The 19,028-nt window shown below is 37.2% G+C and overlaps 1 protein-coding gene across 1 annotated transcript in view; it reads right to left on the minus strand.

The window, feature by feature from the left end:
• Positions 1–589: 589 nt before the first annotated feature.
• The window catches only part of SP3 (Sp3 transcription factor), a gene marked incomplete at both ends in the record, with an annotated part of 29,614 nt that continues 11,175 nt past the window's right edge, over positions 590–19,028 (minus strand). The window contains 4 exons of the mRNA XM_079538875.1: positions 590–906; positions 1,415–1,611; positions 7,842–8,034; positions 16,842–18,204. Coding sequence (XP_079395001.1) covers positions 590–906; positions 1,415–1,611; positions 7,842–8,034; positions 16,842–18,204 — 2,070 coding nt within the window. The remainder of the gene's footprint in view (positions 907–1,414; positions 1,612–7,841; positions 8,035–16,841; positions 18,205–19,028) is intronic.

The following is a 19,028-nucleotide window of genomic DNA, read 5'->3' on the forward strand; positions in this document are numbered from 1 at the left end:
AATGCTTAAAATATTGTACATAGTTAACCTAATTAAAATAATTAGCTTCAAAATGACAAGTTGATGAGCTAAGTAAAGCCTACACTATGTAACATTTGCTTGGAAACTTGATTTGTCAGTTATGCATAATAAAAATTCCAGTCATCAAGAAAATTACAAAATTTCTTTTATCATAACATGATTTCTTTTCACTCATCAACTTCTTTTATCTTACAATAGATAAATACCAACATGTTCTCATTTTTTTTTTAATTTTTTTTACACTAAACCACACAGGATTGATGCATTTGGTTAGACTACCATTTTACCATTTCCATCGTTAAATTCTTTTTTTTTTTTTTAATATAACTTGGTAAAATTTCATCTCTTCTAGATTCCAAAAGTACCTACAAAACCCATGCAATTTTACCATTTTAATATACTATGGAATATCATACAAAGTAAGGCATTTCAGTGTCATGTATAACCAAGTTACTGTCAATCCAAAAATTTCTGCACATCAATAAAAAGATATCTAAGAACTTAGGAACAATATTCTTCTCACTACTGTATAAAAATAACCACAATTAATAGGTATCTTGTGTAATATTTACTCCATTGTCTCGTTTCCCGAAACTGTGACAAGCTGTAAAGGTATTTCAGTGTTGGTAAGAATATCTTGATTGCTGGTGCCAGATGTATTAACAGTTCCTATTCCTGAAACAGAACCTTGTTGAATATTTGCAAGAATAAGTGTTGTTCCTCCTGCAGTAATCAAAGTATCATCAGATGTTGCTTCTACTGATGCCAGCACTGTACTGCTGGAGTGAATACCTTTCTTATTCTGGTGTGTTTTAATGTGTTTGGCAAGGTGGTCACTTCTCATGAAGCGTTTTGAACATTCTGGACAGACAAATTTCTTCTCACCTGTTATACAAGACAAAAAAAGACAAAAGGAGAAACATGAACTCTGCGTTCCAGTGCTCTAACAAGAAACTAGAAGATATGGAATGATGCACCATCAATGTGCTCTTCCTTGATTTCCTAAATTATACATAAATCCCCTGGACATCTAGCCTTCCATTTTCTTTTCTTTCTGCTTTAAAAAAAAAAAAAGAAAAAACAAAACAAAACCACAACAGTTCTCATCCAGTTCAAACAAATGAAACTCATTGTTGAACCTGAATCAATGTATTTTGATTAAGGTAATTTAAATATTGTCAGTTCTGACTCAGTAAGGTTGCTGTTTTTCCTCCTCGGAGCTACCAAAATGTACACCTAACCAAACCAAAAGCATCCAATATTAGCTGATTTTAGAAGTACTGTACTACATAACAATCAATCCAAAGATCTGTTTTCCTCTTAAAACCTATTTATCCAAGCCCTCTCCCTGACATTTCTGTAGTGAAAGGCTCCAGAATCAAAGATTGGAAACCTGTGTGTGTTCTTCGGTGTCGCTGAAGCTCATCGCTGCGGGTGAACCTTTTGCCACAGAACATCCAATTACAAACAAATGGACGCTCTCCAGAATGCCAGCGGAGATGAGCTCTCAAATGTGAAGTCTTCCCATACACTTTGCCACACCCTGGTATGTGACAAATGTGTTGCTTCTTTTTTCCCAAGTTGGAGCCTCTGTTAAAAAAATAATAATAATGAAAGTGAATTTATTCATTCTGATCTCCTAAACAGTGGCCATAAATGTAAGTGAGGTTAGATATACCAATGTCTGCAAACAAATCTGAGCAGATTCTTATTTTTGTTTCAAATAAAAACTATGCTCCACAAGAAGGTGGAACTAAATTCTATACTGACATCCCACAAACTATAAATTCAACAGCATGTAAAGTTTAGGTAATAGAAATGTAATCTTGAATGAACATACATGTTTATAAAACTGGAAATAAAATCATTACAGCAGTTCGTACTACTTTCATTCTGAAGCGCTCATGTTTTAAATTTATCCCAATTTCAGTTTTGACAAAAAAAAACACAACAAAAACAAATAACTGCAATTGCCAAAAGGGAAACTAGAGATTTTGGCAACTGGGAGCAGAACAGATGGGACTTTTGGCATCTTGGGGAAACTCAAGAAGCAGTTGAGGGTCACAGAATAAGCATCCTAACCTGTGTATTTCCACTACGAGGAGTGGCAGTGAAATTATTGATCTTGCTGATATTTACATTAATTCCTTGGTATTTCAGAAATAAAATTCTTAACAATGAACACATCATTAACAGGCAGTATAATCCAGACTCCTGAGCTTGATACCTATTTTAAGACGCTTCCTAACTCAAATACTAGGTGACTGATTAAGGATAAGCACCTAATACAAAAGATTTATTAAGATTTTACTTCAAATAAAGCCATCGGAGAGGTAAGAGCTTACGAAGACCTAGAGAAAGAGACCAGTCTAGCCAGTGGAAGGCTGTTGCTGGAAGGCACAGTCCAAAGAACAGATCTGGCTGACAATGCAGATATACAAATGGTAAATGCTGGTACAAAGGAGGACTCTGAAAAATGCAGCCAAGCATCATGCCACCTTATTAATCACCAATGTTAACCTCTAACAGCCTAAGCGGATTCTAAAAATCACATTGGCACTCCTTCCTCCATTACTGGAGAAAGGATTTATAAAATTATAAAAATTATAGAATTTTTAGTGGCCTCTCCAGGACATTTGTTTTCCTCACATTATGATGCTCCACTTCCACTCAATTGTCTGGTACCTGATGGAACTGCCAAGCAACCATGAAATCCAGATTCTCATCAATGAATTCAGAGCATCTCTGTTTTACATCTAACGTTATCTAATGATGACATAAAAGATTCTGCTAATCTCTTTTTTGTTATCGCCCTTCATCCAAGGCCTCACAGAAAGTTCATGTGTCTTTTCCAGCTTGTTTATAAATTTCTGGCAAACAGTGCTCTGACATCTGACCTAATATCTTAAATTCTTCCATCATAATTACACTGATATTTGCTTGACAATGTATTTTTCTTTTTCTCTTCAAAAGTCCCAAGAGACTTTTCAAGAGTCCAAGAGACTTATTGGATGAAACATTGCCTTTTTTTTTTTACATCTTCTACTCCAACTAAAATGTCCATTTTTGGTAACGTATGCTACTTCTAAACTGTCATGTTCATACTCCTTCCTGGGCTCCCCTCAAGTCAAGACTGAAAGATAAAATCAGCTCTAATGTCAGACATTTAGCTTTGCATAGTGCCACCTACACAAAATCTCAATATTCATAAGCTGAGGATCAGCCAATCTCAAAGATATTTAATAAAATGTCTTTCGATTGCCCCCTTTTCTAATTTCTCAGCTTCTGCATCACACAAAATTCAGCAGTTCCAGAAGCATTTATCCTGCAGCACAAATCCAGGGAATCTCCCTGGACTCTCCAGACTCCAGAGGGAAAAAAAAAAAAAAAAAAAAATGTAATTCTCCTTTTGTCCCACTGCAACCAGATGGTCAGTTCTTGGGCTCATTTCTCATTCACCTCATGTTTAAGTTCTTGACAGTCCTTCTTCAGGTCTTCTTGTTTGGTAGCTCAAAACATCCAGTAACTGACCATCCAGTGTAGCTGACTTCTGTGGCAACATAGATAAGCACCCCTACATCTCTTCTCCATTCTAAGATCTTGGTAACTTGAAGATTTCCCCACAGAATCCCACTATCTTCTGTATACAGATTTTTTTTTTTTTTTTTTTTTTTTTTTAATATTTGGATATTCTATCCTTGCATGTTCTCTAAGTATGTTCTATTCTTCCCTTCCACAATCACAGAATCATTTGAGTTGGAAAGGACCCCTGAAGGCCATTTAGTCCAACCCCCCTGCAATGAAAGGGATGCTACAGCAACATAAGGTTGCTAGAGCCCTGTCCAGCCTGAGCTTGAAGGTCTCCAAGGATGGGGCTTCCACCACATATCTGGGCAATCTGTTCCAGTGCCAGTTACTTGCACACTAACTTATGCAAGTATTTTTTAAGCTTTATATAACATGGTATATAAATGTGGCACAACTCATATAGAACAACAACCAAAGTTTGTTAAAATAATTAAGAGTCCAAAGTCAATCGTTCAAAGTTGTTTAACTGAACCTTTAGTCTGGACTGAAGGAAATCAAGGTTTAGCTCACAGTCAGCTCAGGTGGTAGAGCATATGTAATTCTGAGCACGCCACCTAATGTGAGGGAATTCTAGAGCACACTCTGAAGTCCAAAGCAAAGTAAAGGTTCGGAACTCACAGAATGAAATGCAGAAGACTACTATGAATGAGTCACTGAGTGTACTTGTGCAGCTTCCGATAGGCATCTGCACGTTTGCTTCATGTGTGCTCTAACTAAAGGGACTGAGTATGAGCCAAATTATGTCTGGACGCCCTGCAGCTGTGACAGCCTGGCACCATGCCCTAACATGGTCATACTAAGATGCCTTTCCTGCTGCACTGGCAAACAACCATCATCACCAAGTAAAAAGATATGACTCAGACCTACCCTTCAACCTGAATCTTCAAATCAGTTAACATCTAAGTATTTTCATGGCACATTTTAGCTTTATAAAGATCAGAAACCACGACTCCCAGTAGCCATACTTGAATGCAATGGTTTCAACAGGAGACACCTTCATCTACTTAAGAAACCAGACTTTTGTCCAGGAGTATTTCTAGGAGTAAAATTAAGTATTTCAAGTAAAACAAAGGCTTTTTAGTTATTTTAAGAACGTGTATTCTAGAGTTACATACCTGAAATGGAACTCAGAAGCACTGTTCCTCTATAGATGCAGACAGTAGTAGTTACATCTCAATGTAATTCCAGATGGAATTAAGAGTGAAATTTTCACCTGACTTCCAAACTAACTGTAAGCTTAAAACAGTCCATTTGGGATCAGTCGTCCTCTGAGGCTTACATCTCTCCCTGACCATCCCCTAGCTACTATATATACTCGAGGCTATAAGGTTTTAATTTAAACATCCACTACACCACCCTCTTTATTTCCTATCTTCTCCTCTGCTAAATACACTAACAGTGGCTCTCTACTTCACCAAACTGGTACAAACAAAAATCCTCTGAAGACTGTAATGTGTTCTAATTCTTTACTGAGAGTAAAACAAACAAAAACAAAAAAAAAAAAAAACCACACAAAAACCCACACAGAAAAACAACCCTCAATTCTCCTTTGCTCCCCCAAGAAGGCAAGAAATGCTAATACTACAACTACACAAAAGATGAAATTATGATGAGGTCTGCACCTGTGAAGCCATGTAGTCTTTTCCTACCTCCTTCAGTGCACTGATGGACTTGAGGGACAGTACTCTTCAAGCGAACCACCATTCAGCTCTTTCATGCTGATTTAATCCATTTTCCTCACCTTACCATTTACATATTATTTAAATATCACTTTAGAATTGTTTCCCATGTGCTTCTGTTGCAAATCATAATGCATATGCACAAGCAATTAATGTTTCAGAGTATCTTTGGCATTTGCCAACTTCCAACTTCTCGGTTTTGTAACTTTAACATCATTTTAACACCACTAAATGCTATCTCAAAAAATTATGAAAGCAAATGTTCTATTGCTTAAAACTCTAGAAATCATCATCAGAGAGACAAAACAGAACTTTACATTCCAGCACTAGAGATAATGAACAAACGTAGGAGCTACAGAACACTATTGATGCATACCAAAGAGGGAAAAACACAATCCTCTGATGGGTTTTATTCCTTTTTGCTAGACTCTGAAGGAGTTCTGATGGGAAGTACATTCTGATGAGAAAGTTACTCCAGCAGCTGTAGGCATTTTCGCTCTTTTTCTGCTTCCCAACCACTGTCTCCTTCACTATCCATTTTCTATTACAGTCCTAATTCTTCTCAGATCCTGACTTCTTGTCCTACTTTTCTGCTTGCTTTGGATGTTTAATGTGTCCCAGACCTTCCTTAAACAGTGATTATAGATTCTTATCTATCTCGCCTCTGCCCTAAATCTGGCTTCAACTCCTTCCCCAGTTCCAAAGTGAGTTTCAGTCAGACTTCTCCAGACTTTATCAGAACCATCTCTCAGTAAGATTTTTTCTCTGGAGCTTCAACTTTAAAATCTGGTGTCAAAGTAACTCCATTTAGGAGTAAGAGAATTTTGAAGTACAGATGCATCCAAATTAAAGCCACTCCAACCTGGAATAGAGCGTGAGAAAGCTGGGTGATGCAAAACCCCTACAGTTTATAGGAGTGTGGTCTTTGTATATAACATTGTCAGTTTTCTCCTAGACTGAAGCAAATCTCAATCCAAGCTGTCCCTTGAGCAGATCTTCAGAGCAGAGCCAATCATCACCAAGAATTTGGGAATGGCTGTGCCAGGTTTCAATGGACTACATATAGGAATTCAACAAAAAAAGATGATGTACAAAGATTCTATGACTGTAACCACAGACACCACCAACAAATTCATTGGTGATGAAAACACGTGAAAGTGATTTTGTCATACCATAGAATCACAGAATCACCAACGCTGAAAAGACCTCCAAGATTATCTAGTCCAATCATCCACCAACCACTAATACTTCCCCACTAAACCACATCCATCAGTACAACGTCTAAACTACATTTCTTGAGCACCTCCAGGGACGGTGACTCAACCATCTCACTGGGCAGCCCATTCTAGTCCTGACCACTCTCTTTCAGAAAAGAAATTCTTCCCAGTATCCAACCTGAACCATGAAGTGTCTTAAAACAATTTTTACTCAACACGGCTGCCTAACATATTATCTCCCTATACTTGAAAAGTATCTACAACATATAGAAAAAAAATATAGAAAAAAAACGACTAGACAATAGAAATATTTAGTGAGTACTTATTTTAAACTTTTAAAGCCATGGGCCCACACAGGTTCTTGAAATAAAACTCAGTAATTTACAGTATAATTTCATTTGTAAAGAACCTCTGAAGGCCAAACTCACAGACTCAAAGCAGGGCCAATGAAATCACAACAAACATGGCCACATTTGCTCCAGCTCTTTCACAGTACTCACAAATCCATTTTATATAACAATGTATTATAAAAATGAACATATTTTAGTCTACTGCAAAGAAGTCTTTGCACAATTACATCAAACACAAAGTTAGGCTAAATATTTTCACTTGTAAATGCCACCTACTAGCCCCACCTCTCATATCCATAATCAATATGTTTGAAATGAAGTGTTTTAAAATAAAATCTTGCTGAGAAAGAAGAGCTGAAAAATACTTTAATGATACACAGAATCATAAAACAGGCTCCTCGAGAGCCCTGCGGTCTTATGCTAATAAAAACTTAGTATTTTTATCTGCCCTACTACAATAAATTTCACTGAAAACAATCAGTCAATTAAAAAAAGTTATTTAGATCTAATATACAATCCTGTTTTTTTCCTTAGGAAACTAAGAAGAAAACCTGGATAGCTGTTTTTACAACACTCCAAAGCAATCAAACTGAAAAAAACGCTCAATCAATGGGGAAATGCAGGAACATGTTGTTTAATCAAGCCCTTGACATATGATAGGAATCCAATCACAGATGTACATATTCCAAAATACTTCATTTTCGTATTATTTAGAGCTACATTCTACTTTCCTCACTTGTACTAGATGGCATCTAAGTCCAGATTTTTCCAGTTGATCTTAGTGGAGCAACTCAGAGAGAATGGAATAATCTCTCCTTCCATCTACTAGCCCAGAAACAAACGTAGCAGTCCTTCAGTGCATAAGCTCTTTTGCATAAACCCATAGTTTTCTCTTATTGTAGCCAACTGTTGGTAACTAACCCCTTTTTTTTCTCACTATTTGTTCTCATCGTTACATGCATTGTATCACACTGCAAGTTACATACCTTCCACCACCTTCTTTGCAGTTGGGACACGTGCAAGCTACTCGTCGCAGTCTTTTTCCCTCTTGATGTGGTTGGTCCCCTTCCTCATCTACCACCTGTACTCTCAAATGCGTTAGATCATTGGTATTCAATGTAGAATCACCACTGAGCTGCCACTCTTCTGGATCAGGCTCCTCTTCTTTAATCCTAATATCTGAAGAGAAGATGAAACACAGACTCGTAAGCAGCCCATTAACTAGAGAAAGAAACCATAATGATCAAATCTTTTTACTGTTAAGAGTGTTATGTCAGTCAAATGTCAACATACTTTACTGCATACTGACACACTGCTTCTGTGCCCCTGTAACCTGCAAATTTTTTAAAAGTTTATCTTGCTATACATTTCAAAGTTGAAGACATGCTGTAACAAAGTATTAAACTTCAAATATGAACAATCCCTGGTACATAATGCTGTCACCTGGAGGATTCTGGTTGCCTGAAAGATAGGAAGACCTGAGGAACAAGAGGCTGAACCAAGGTTAAAAAAGTAAATGCATTAAAAAAGTAAATGCATTTTTCAGTTGATCTTGAGTAGCTAGTTACATTTCTACAGGACTTCTCAGTTAACGTGACACATAGACACCCTTTATAGCTGATCTTTAAAATTTTTCAGTATGCACTGCAACAAAAAAAATAAAATAATAAATTAAATAAGAAGTTTTGACCTAAAAAAAGACTAAGATATCTAAGGAAAACAAACAAAGACAAATCACTCCTTTGTCCCTTTTCCCCCTTCTCATCTCAAATTTCAAGTAAAAGAATAAACTATTCATAGAGAAGAAAACATCAGGGAAGAATGTTGTTCAGCATTAGAAAGAAGTAAACAAAGTACAAACTACTTTAAGGTTATTTTGAGTTAGTAGGTCAACAAAAGTCTTTGCACTTTCATGAATACAAAGGTCTCTCAAGTCTCAATTCAGAGGATGCATATTCACAAGCACATGAACTCTGCCTTTCCATCCCAAACAAGCATCTACATATTCCTAAAACAGTGCCTGCCTTAGGAAAAAAGAGAGTATTTTACAAGTTTTTCATTTCATCTCACCTAAAACATGAGTGGAAAAATCAAGTCCAAACCTAAACCCCATCAGGCAAAACTTACAAGTCCAATCTGAACGTTCAAAGCTCAGCGTATTTAATCCATCTAAAAAGTAGAAGACTACATTCACATCATTAAAACACAAAACTCCATGCTCTGTTTTCTACCATGACTACGACTGCACAGCTGAACATCACACAGCTTTTTAATTTGTAACATAAAATAAACACAACAATCTCAAAGAGTAAGTGTTAAATATTGTATTTAATACCATCGACAGGTAACAAGCAGCCATCAGCTGTTGCTTGGAGCATTCTTTCTAAACAGCTACACACAGCTACAGAGCATTTATTTCATCTAATCCAAGAACCAATTACAATACCACAGTATCCCCTGAGACAACTATTTCAACAAATTTACATTTTAATAGGAACATCTTTTCCCCTTCAGAAACTCCTCTGGGTTCCCAGTGAGTACAAAGCCTAAATCTGTATTTACAAAAACAAATGAAAACAGTTTCTAAATGTCATTCTACATAAAAAGTTGAACCCAGCCCTTTTTCAGCTCAGCACTGTAGTTTGGTTTAGTTTCGGTTTTGTTTTTTTTTTGTTTTTGTTTTTGTTTTTTTTTTTTTCTTTCTTTCTTTCTTTCTTTTTTTTTTTTCCCCCCCAGTGAAAATGATCAGCCGTTGCCAAAGATTAGTACTAATGCAAGCCATGAAATGTTTGGGTCTCCTCTCTTTTTTTTCCTCTTTTCCTTGAAGCTTCCATACATCTTTCTGGATGCATTTAGAGACTGATTACTCCGCAAAAGTGACTCTAGTAATAAACATGTAGGTTTTCATCCTTAACTCTAATTCCTCTCAAACTCTGAAGCCTTAACCGAGCACTGAGGCAATCCTAAACTCTTTCTGGAATCAGTGCCTCAGCTATCATCTCTATAATGAAGCCAAAGCTGAACAAATTGTATTACGAAACAACAAAAACTATGCTGGATCAGATTGTAACAGACATCCTGTCCCTGTAAAGATGAGAAAATAAATTTATGATGAAACATGTAAAAAATAATAATTACCCAGCCTACCTTCCTAGTCACCTCCAGCACTTCTTTAGAAACAAAGGATGCAGCTACACAAAAAATTTGTTTGGTGCCAATAAGGCTTCAATCCACTCCTTCCTAACATCAGAGACTGTCTTGCTTTTAATTGCATGTATATAATAATTTGGAAAGAAATGCAAGGCTTTAAGCTGTGGGAATCCAAAAGCTAGTGCACTTACTTTTGCTGACTCTTTATGTGTGTAGTAACACCAGCAGAACTACTGCAGAAAGCATTTTCATTGTCCAAAGTCACCTGCACACTAACTGAGCTTCACCACTATACTAAGAAGCTCACCATTTCAGACTGCATCACAACTATCTTTTGTGTGAAAGGTACAAATCTAACTCTTGAATCAACAGAGAAAAAGATGCTTATAAGTAACTCAGAAGTGGTATATTCTTAACAGGCACCAAGAATCAAAAAAAACAAACAAACAAACAAACAAAAAAACCCCCAACATTATTAAACATACCAATAGATGGATTTAAGGCATCTTCAGGAAAAGGCAAAAGCCTCACTGATTCTTATACAACTGGACACATAACAGGAATTCAAATACACTGAGGTGGTAAGGCCGTCAGCAAATGGCCACTTCCAGCCTGCACGTGTGTGCCACCAAAACATTACCAGTCATTTCCACATAGTTTTTGGGGACTAGATAATTGATCCCTAACATTATAACAAACTCATGCAAGCACTGGTAACATCAAGGCAACCTTTGATTTTTAACAGTTAAACCCAGGCAAAAATGAAGGTTACACCTGCCTTATTACATTATTTCTATGCTTCCAAATTTCCACATGTCCGGGCTTCTTCATTAAGTTCCAGACCCAGTCCTAATTAAGTATAAAGGGGAAATTAAGCCAAAATACTGTTTCAACTGAGTTCTTGGTATCTGAAGAAGCTAGACTTGTTTCAGCTTTTACTTTCCTCTGATGGATTGGGATTCTGGTGTACGCTCTCATTATGAAGGAACTATTCCATAATCACAGAACAGAGAGCTGACTACAATATGGAACAAGTTTAAGTGCATCTGGTGAATAAAAATAACTACGAGATTCATTTTCAGCACTTCAGAGAAGATTAACTAAACCGATAGAGTGAAACTATGCAGGTGTAAATGCAGCTGTACTATTCTTGACTACGTTTCAGCTTCTGTCATGCGGAAAAATTACCGCTGCCCACTGATACAGCCAGGTTGACAAAACTCAGTACAGAAACCAGGAACTGCAGAAATAGGTAAGGAAAGCAGGAGGACACAGAATTCTGGATCAAATATTCCTACATAAGAGTATTAGAAAGCTATTAGGAACAAATGACAGAATTGTCAGAAACAATTCAGAAAGTCAGAACTCTTTGGTAAATATTCTGTTCTGTTTATGTGAAAGACAAATAGCTGTCCTACCACTATCTAAGAATTAGATGCGTCCCACTGACAAAAAATCAGAAAGATGCTTAAAAAAAACAAAAAACCTACTATAGTAAATACTTAGTAATAGATCACCAGATTAGGATAATTTTCATTCAGTAATTTTAAAAGAAGGCTGAAGAGCTTTTTGCAGTTTTAATGCTGTAAGTCGGGAACCACGTGAGTGCTTCAGTAGCTTAGAAAAAAGGCTAGCACTGTGGTAACACTGTGAAAGGATAAACAAAGACTTAAGAAGCAGGGAAAGAATTAATGCCACTCTATATGGCATTATGGGAACTAAGAGGTGAGAAGTTATCATTGTTGTTTTTAAATCAGTGATAACGCCTTTCTTGAAAAAAACACACTTGAGTCTTCTGCACAGCCAAGTGACTTATTAGGATAAAGTAAAAGATTTTGATTAAGCAAATTTAACTAAAAATTGTACATGGAATAGACGGATGACAAAGCAGCATGATGTTTAAATGCAAATTGAGAACTATCACTTCCGTTTGACAAAGAATGAAGAGGACATATCACTGACAGTGCACATTTCTTCCTCCTTTCATCCTTAAAAATTACTACCGTTTGAGACAAAATGCCTTTTACAAACAGTATTCCCAGGCTGACAGCCCATCTACAACTCATCATCCAAACACTGATGCATCAAGAACCTCATCTTCATGAGGGCAATTGGAACTACAATCCTGGTAAGCACTCCTGGCATTATGAAAAGACTGACAGCGTCCTTGCTATAAACTTCATACACTTGTTTATGAGCCAAAGGTAACTAACAAGTTGCCTTGAGAGATGAGAACCAAAGTATGTAAATCCTGTGAGTGGGGTTAAAAGACAGGAAAACTACAGAACCTGAAGCGATGGACCTAAAGTTATGAGACTGCACAAAGACAAAAAAGAAGTCTGGGAACCCATTTTCTAAGTTAAAGCAGTGGTAGAAATAAAGCCTCCGGCCTCTGGCTTCACAGTTAATTCCTATAGATTCCCACAAGTTGAAGGGAGTTTTTCTCCTGTTTCATGATTAACTTGTCGAAAGGATATTTGAAAAATGAGCAAGGAATGAATATGTGAAGTTGAATAAGATTTTGTTTTATGAACATCCTCAAATACAAATAGGATAACCCAAAACAGATGTTGTTAGATGAAAATATTTACTTAACATCATTGTTTTGATTTACCTGATGGACTCCGTAAGACTGTTTTAATAATCAGATTCAATTTCATGCTATCACCATGCCCTTCTCAGTAAAGCTTAGCAGAAAGTATGCTTTAGAAGTAAAAAAAACATAAAGTAAAATTTAAATAAAGTCATGAACCAAAGGACTGAAAAACAGCCAGAAGTTCTAGAGGCCCATACAAAGCTGTGCCTCAAGCAGCATTCTGCAGTATTTCACCAGAAGCATTAAAACAATGAAACAATAATCCCAGCCAGTAAAATTGTAAATACTCCATTTTTAACTATGTTTGAGGGTTTAGTGTTTAACCTAAGCAGCTGTTAGACCTCAGCCTCACAAGACACCAGCAGGTGAGAGAATGGTCATCTGTCACTTTAGCAACTATTCACATAGGCAACTATTTACCTAGAAAACTGCCTTTTTTTTTTTTTCGCCTTTTTTTTTTTTTCTTCCCAATTTATAATAGCTAAATTATTTTGCCATGGCTTCAGGTTCTGATAGGACTAGAATGAAGTCCCCACCACAAATAGCCAACTATTCCCACTCTCTATCAGTTGGTGTACGCTGATCAACAGGCACAGCTATAAGCTTCACTGGCAGCAGGCAGATGAGTCCTTAAGCAACTACATATAAGCCTGCAATGTAAGAGCTAGGAAGAAAGACTTCTTACAAAAAAAAAGTGAACTAACCTATATCAGACCTGGTATAATTTAATTTTTTCAGGAAATATCCAATCAAAAAATCATGATTCAGTACATTAGTAACTTAGACAATCACAAATAGATTTTTATTAACACTGCTAATTCTCCTCGTTCTTGACCAAATTATTTCAAATCGCCAAAACCTACAGGATCAGAAACACGCAAACTAAGAGAGTACATCTTAGAACCCTGTATTTTTCTGAAAGGAATGTTATTTCACATAAAATGTTTGAGGACTAAATCTATAAATATAGCAATAAAAACAAATACTTTCCTTGAACAGGTGTGTTGCTAAAGAGTAACACAAACTGTGCTCCTAATGTCTCTTTTAGTTGCAGACAATGCAGTATTTTGTTATAAAATGCCAATAAAAGGAGTTGGCTACTAAATAACTTTTTTCAGGCTTCACTTCCTCCCAAAACTGGGAGACCAAAGCCAAAGTTTCAGTGAATATATCTCCTTGCCACAGTTCAATATAGATACTGCTGAAAAGCTAAGCTAAAGAAAGCCCCAGTTATAACTAATCAATAGCCTTCCCTTCTCCACCTTATGAAAGCGCTAAGCACAAAAAGATGGAATATGAGCTCTAGAAAACGGCTTAAGATAAAACAAGCTCATGCAAGGCTTTTCCACACAAATTCAGTGCAATGAAAGTCTCTCTGTACAGTCACCTGGTAAAACAGACATTTTGGTAGAAGGATAATTACTGGACATTTTTTCAAAGAAAACTGTACATTTACAGGAGAAAATGATGAGCTTTGTATTAGGGCCGTGATGACTTTCCACTACGTAAGCAAAAGGCAGGCTCATGGGAACAGGGAGGATGTCCTCTACTGATGACCTGCAAAACAAAGGCTTGGGAGAACACCTCTTACACAAAACTACAGCTACCAGCATCCAAACCTTCAGTTTTCACAGTTAACAGAGCAATCTATATTATTTCACTTTCAAATAATTACCAACAATCTCTAAGAGTAGGAATATACTTGTTTTATTTCATCTTCGAGTAGAACATTTCTGCTAAATGAAAATAGAAGCTACAGCCTAACTGCATTTGTTATGGAATTAATACTTTCATTGGTATTTTTACATGCACTTCTCTGAGATGGAATGAGAATATACAGGGAAATCCTTCCCATCTTACTTCAAAACTTGTTGGTAGTTTGCAGAAAAAGAGGAATCAAACTCTCACCCTTTAGCTTTAACTTCCATCATTCTGCTGTCCCTTCCACTCACCTTCCTCTTTTGATTTAAATTTAAAATTTGTTCTCATCATCTGTAGGTGAGAAGGGCAATGTATCTTCCACAGGGGGAAAAAAAATAAAGATCACTATTTCCTTCTATTTGGCTATTTATTCTTAAATCTGCAGAGGGGAGCCAGATCATGTTGTAAAAAAGGAGATGAACATCACTGAACAAAATTATTTTCTAAAACCTTGATATAGACAAAATACTGCATTCGTATGGAAAAGATGCTGAAGGTCAGCCACTGTTCCTAGAGTTTCCAGTAATATAAAGCAGGGACCCATGAAATTCTCCCAAAGTTTATGGGATGGAAGTTCTAATACCTTCCAATCTGTGTATTTTTCCTACTTGTCTAGGAATAGTGTCACTAGAAATCTCAGCCCTATCTCTAATATAACCAGGTGTCTTTTGGGGCAATAATTTCTGCTACTCCTCTGTTGCTTCTGCACATTTAATCGCATTTTATATATTGCATTTACTCACTTCCATTCACACATGGAATTCTTTACAACACAATACAGTTCAGGAACATTTGATGGAATGCCCTTGCATTTGATAAGGAACCAGCATTAAAACATTCTCAAGGAATGTGAGTAGACAAACTAATGTACACAGCCGGCTCAACTTTTTTTCATCTTTTATTTCCTCTCCACTGTTCCTTTTTATCTTTGCTTTCAAACTGATGCTGTTAACCCATGAAGAATAACATTATACATATGATCCTATACCAAAACATAGACCTTAGAAACAAAGTTCTCCTCCTCCTTGCATTTCATATTAGCCATAATGCCCTTTTTCCAAGAGACAGAAAAACATTCATCAGAGTACCACTTACAATATGTGCTTTTTGTTACCTCATGGGTCTACACCTAACATCCCTGTAGGTAATAACAAGGTGCAACAGAGACAAACCAAGAATTTCTGTGGCTGCAAATAGAAAACTCATGAACCAAGATTACCCAGCAAAGTAAATTGGAAGCACATTCCTCTGTTTGGTGCTGTTGTCTAGAAGCCAATGAAGAGCAGACTTACGTAGGTCTGGGTAACTTCTCTTTGCTAAGTACATAATATAGAAGTCATTTCCACCAACAAAAAGTACTAGAAAAACATCCCAATTATTTTACATTGCAAAAGGAAAAGCAAGCTTCTGATATTGAACAGCAATAACTACGTATTATAATAACTACATCTTAATTCATCAGCTCTTCTAGACATTTTTACTTAGTAATGCATTCTGCTCACATGCTTAAGTAGGCATACAAAACAAAGCATTCATACCTTATAGTAATATGCATGCTTCTGAACTTTAATGCACCAGAGCTTTAGAACACATAATTATAATCAAATAGTGATTTGATACTACTTTGTGCAGTATTTCCCACCAAAATTCTACTACCCACGCGGTCCTTCATAACTAGCCTGATCACAACTCCACAATGATGGAATTAAATGGCTTCTGATACAACAAGTCTTGAATCTCTATTATCTCCTATTATTTCTTTTAGGTAGCTATGCTCAGAAGTTCAAAAATACACTACATCACAATTATGAAAAATAAACATGCATGTTTATTCTTTCTGCATTACCAAGCTTCTACTTTATGAAAACCACATTTCTTAACTGCTTAAAGAGAAAAAACATGCTGTGAGGCTCATCATTAACAGCTGTACATTCTGAAACATAATGCAAGTAAGTAGTACTGGAAATTCATGTATGTTCTTAAGACAAGTTCTTTGATATTCACATGCTTGTTTCACTTCTGCTTACAGGAGTTTTGTACATCCTGGTTACGCTGACAGTAAATCAACAGGAAATGAATTTAACAAAACAGTAGATTATTAAGAGCCCCTCAGAGGGGCCACAAATTTTCAGGAAAAAGAATGGCAAACAAATATTTGCATTTTTCCATGGAACTTCACCTTTTTGGTAGGGGTACACTAATGACACTGCTGTCCTGGAAGTGCGGTTGATAGTCAAGTTTCCAACACTTAAATTCAGCACCCACATTTTCTGCATTGTGAGACTCAGAAGTACAGCCTATTAGAAGTGCACTTAACTAATAAGAACAGTTGAGAGTTACAGGAGCTAAAAGAAGTGCAGAGGCATCATCATTATAACTGCTTCTTACGGAACAGCATTTTCAAATAAAATCTATCATTACTTTAACCCACCATACTTCGTAGGCTTCTGCAGCAAAACAACGTTACAATTATCATCATTCAAACCAACTACATACAATAATAAAAAACAACTTTCTGCAAAAAGAGAAAAATAAATACCTGCAGGACTGCCAGCATTTTCTCCTTGATGCAGCTGAATACCAGCAGAATCTATAGAGTTTACTGTAACTGTCTGTAGATTTGGCAACTGAGCAGTGCTTAGACTAACTGGAGTTGATGTCAGTGCCCCACCTGCTGCAACTTGACCAAGAGTGAGAGTCTGCACAGGGGTTAGAGTTATTTGTTGACCAGGTGCATTCTGAATTTGCAGGTTCTGCAAATTCTGAACTCCTTGCACTTGAAATGTCTGCCAGGTTATCTGCCCAGAAGGGGTCACTGTTTGTGCCTGAATTAAAAAAGTTCCGGGATTCAGCTGCAGTTGAAGATTCTGAAGAGCCTGTGGAGATATACTCTGACTTGCTTGCACACCGTGGATTGTCTGTTGCGCAATACCTTGTACAATCTGGGCTTGACTGGTTGGCTGCTGAGACTCTTGAAGCTGTATGTGTTGTACAATTGGCTGCGCTGTGGAGACCTGAATATTCTGAGCCTGCGTATCATCAGAGACTGATGTCTGAATGTAATTTCCCTGAAGATCAGAACTGTGAACTTGACCACTAGTTGTGGTCAGGTTGTTTGCATTTTGTTCCAATATACTTGAACTGTCTATGGTAACGGGCAACTGTGATGAAGATGATGTTGGCACAAATAAGTCATTATCAGTGGCGGTTTCTGTAATTTCGGGAGAAACTTGCTCACCAGTCCTTTCAGAAGTATCTGAACTATCCATGGCCTGTCCAGTATTTATCAAGTGCCCATCTGCATTAATGCCTGCTGTCATGGTTTGAGAACCACTGCCAAGTCCCAGAGAATCTAGATCAACACTATTGATGGGTACAAAAGTAATATTTCCTGGCAGTCCAAGAGGGACATTAGCAACTACCTGTGCTTGGCCAGGAAAAGACGAACCACCAATTGCAACTCCCTGAACCTGGACTTGACCAGACTGCGATAAGATATTCTGAATATTAGTTGAAGGTGATCCAGAGGCAATGATGGTTTGATTAGAGCCAGGAATGATCTGAATTTGACCGGTTTCTTGATTTATACTGCTATTATCAGAAGAGGCTGCGAAGCCAAGTTGAACTTGCTGACCATCCGCTGTCTGGATCTGGGGTATTACTTGGTATTGAACGTTAGACACTGTACCATTCGACGAATCTGATCCTGGTGCAACAGAAAAGATTTGTTGATTTTGCAAACTCTGAATAGGAAGGACATACTGCCCACTTGAAGTTACTGTGGCAGCACCTGGAATCTGTACTATATTACCAGCTTCATCCTTTATAGTGGCAGGAGCTGCAGACAAGACCTCCCATCTATTTGGAGTTCCTGCTAATTGCACAGAAGCCAAATCCCCTGTCTGAACAAAAAGAAAAAAAGAAAAGAAAAAATTAAAACGAGACATACAGATTACATGCTAGAACAATCATGCAATTTAATACTAGAGATCAATATACTACCAAAAGACATGCAGTGAAACCCATGTAAACAACAACAACAGGATTAGAACTACAAAATACAGATTCTGTAAGTGAGCTAATGCCTAAGTTGGGGTAACCAACCTGTGATTCATGAGCTGCATGTAGCTCACAAGCAGATGAAATGCAGCGCCTGTGCCGTGGCTACATCGGGTGACCAGCAGCTGGGTTACTCTGTATGGGGCTGCTGGGAAATCCAAACCGCTGGCTGTGGGAAGAAGGGAGCTGGCAGGGGCTGCTGAAGATGCCATCACCGCGTTGCCCTGTGACTCAGCTGCTCTTCTTACCTAGCCTGACACCCACTGCACAGCAGAGGAGGAATTTTTGCGAAGCCAGCCATTGCCTCTATTGCCTAGAGCTCCACTGCCCTTTGACTCTGAGTTATATATAATGTATTTGTGCACGCTGCGACTCAGCAACACAGTGTTAGGAGGTAACTTAAGTCATATGGTTGGAAAGCTTGTTATGCATAACACTAAGTATTTGTAAGCTTACATGAATTACTGTTTTCACTATGCAAAAAGGCCTCTAAAATTACAGATTTTTATACCGAAATCACAGTTGGATTAGACATATAGATCTGTTTGAAAAAATAGAAAAGAAAAATCTATCTTTGTTAAGTCAGAACAATAGAACAGGTCAACGTTTCAGAACAGATCCCCAGATGGCGAAAGTTTAAAGAACGTACAGACTGATGTAGCATGTT

Source organism: Tetrao urogallus, assembly GCF_951394365.1.
Source record: "Tetrao urogallus genome assembly, chromosome: 8".
Taxonomy (NCBI): domain Eukaryota; kingdom Metazoa; phylum Chordata; class Aves; order Galliformes; family Phasianidae; genus Tetrao; species Tetrao urogallus.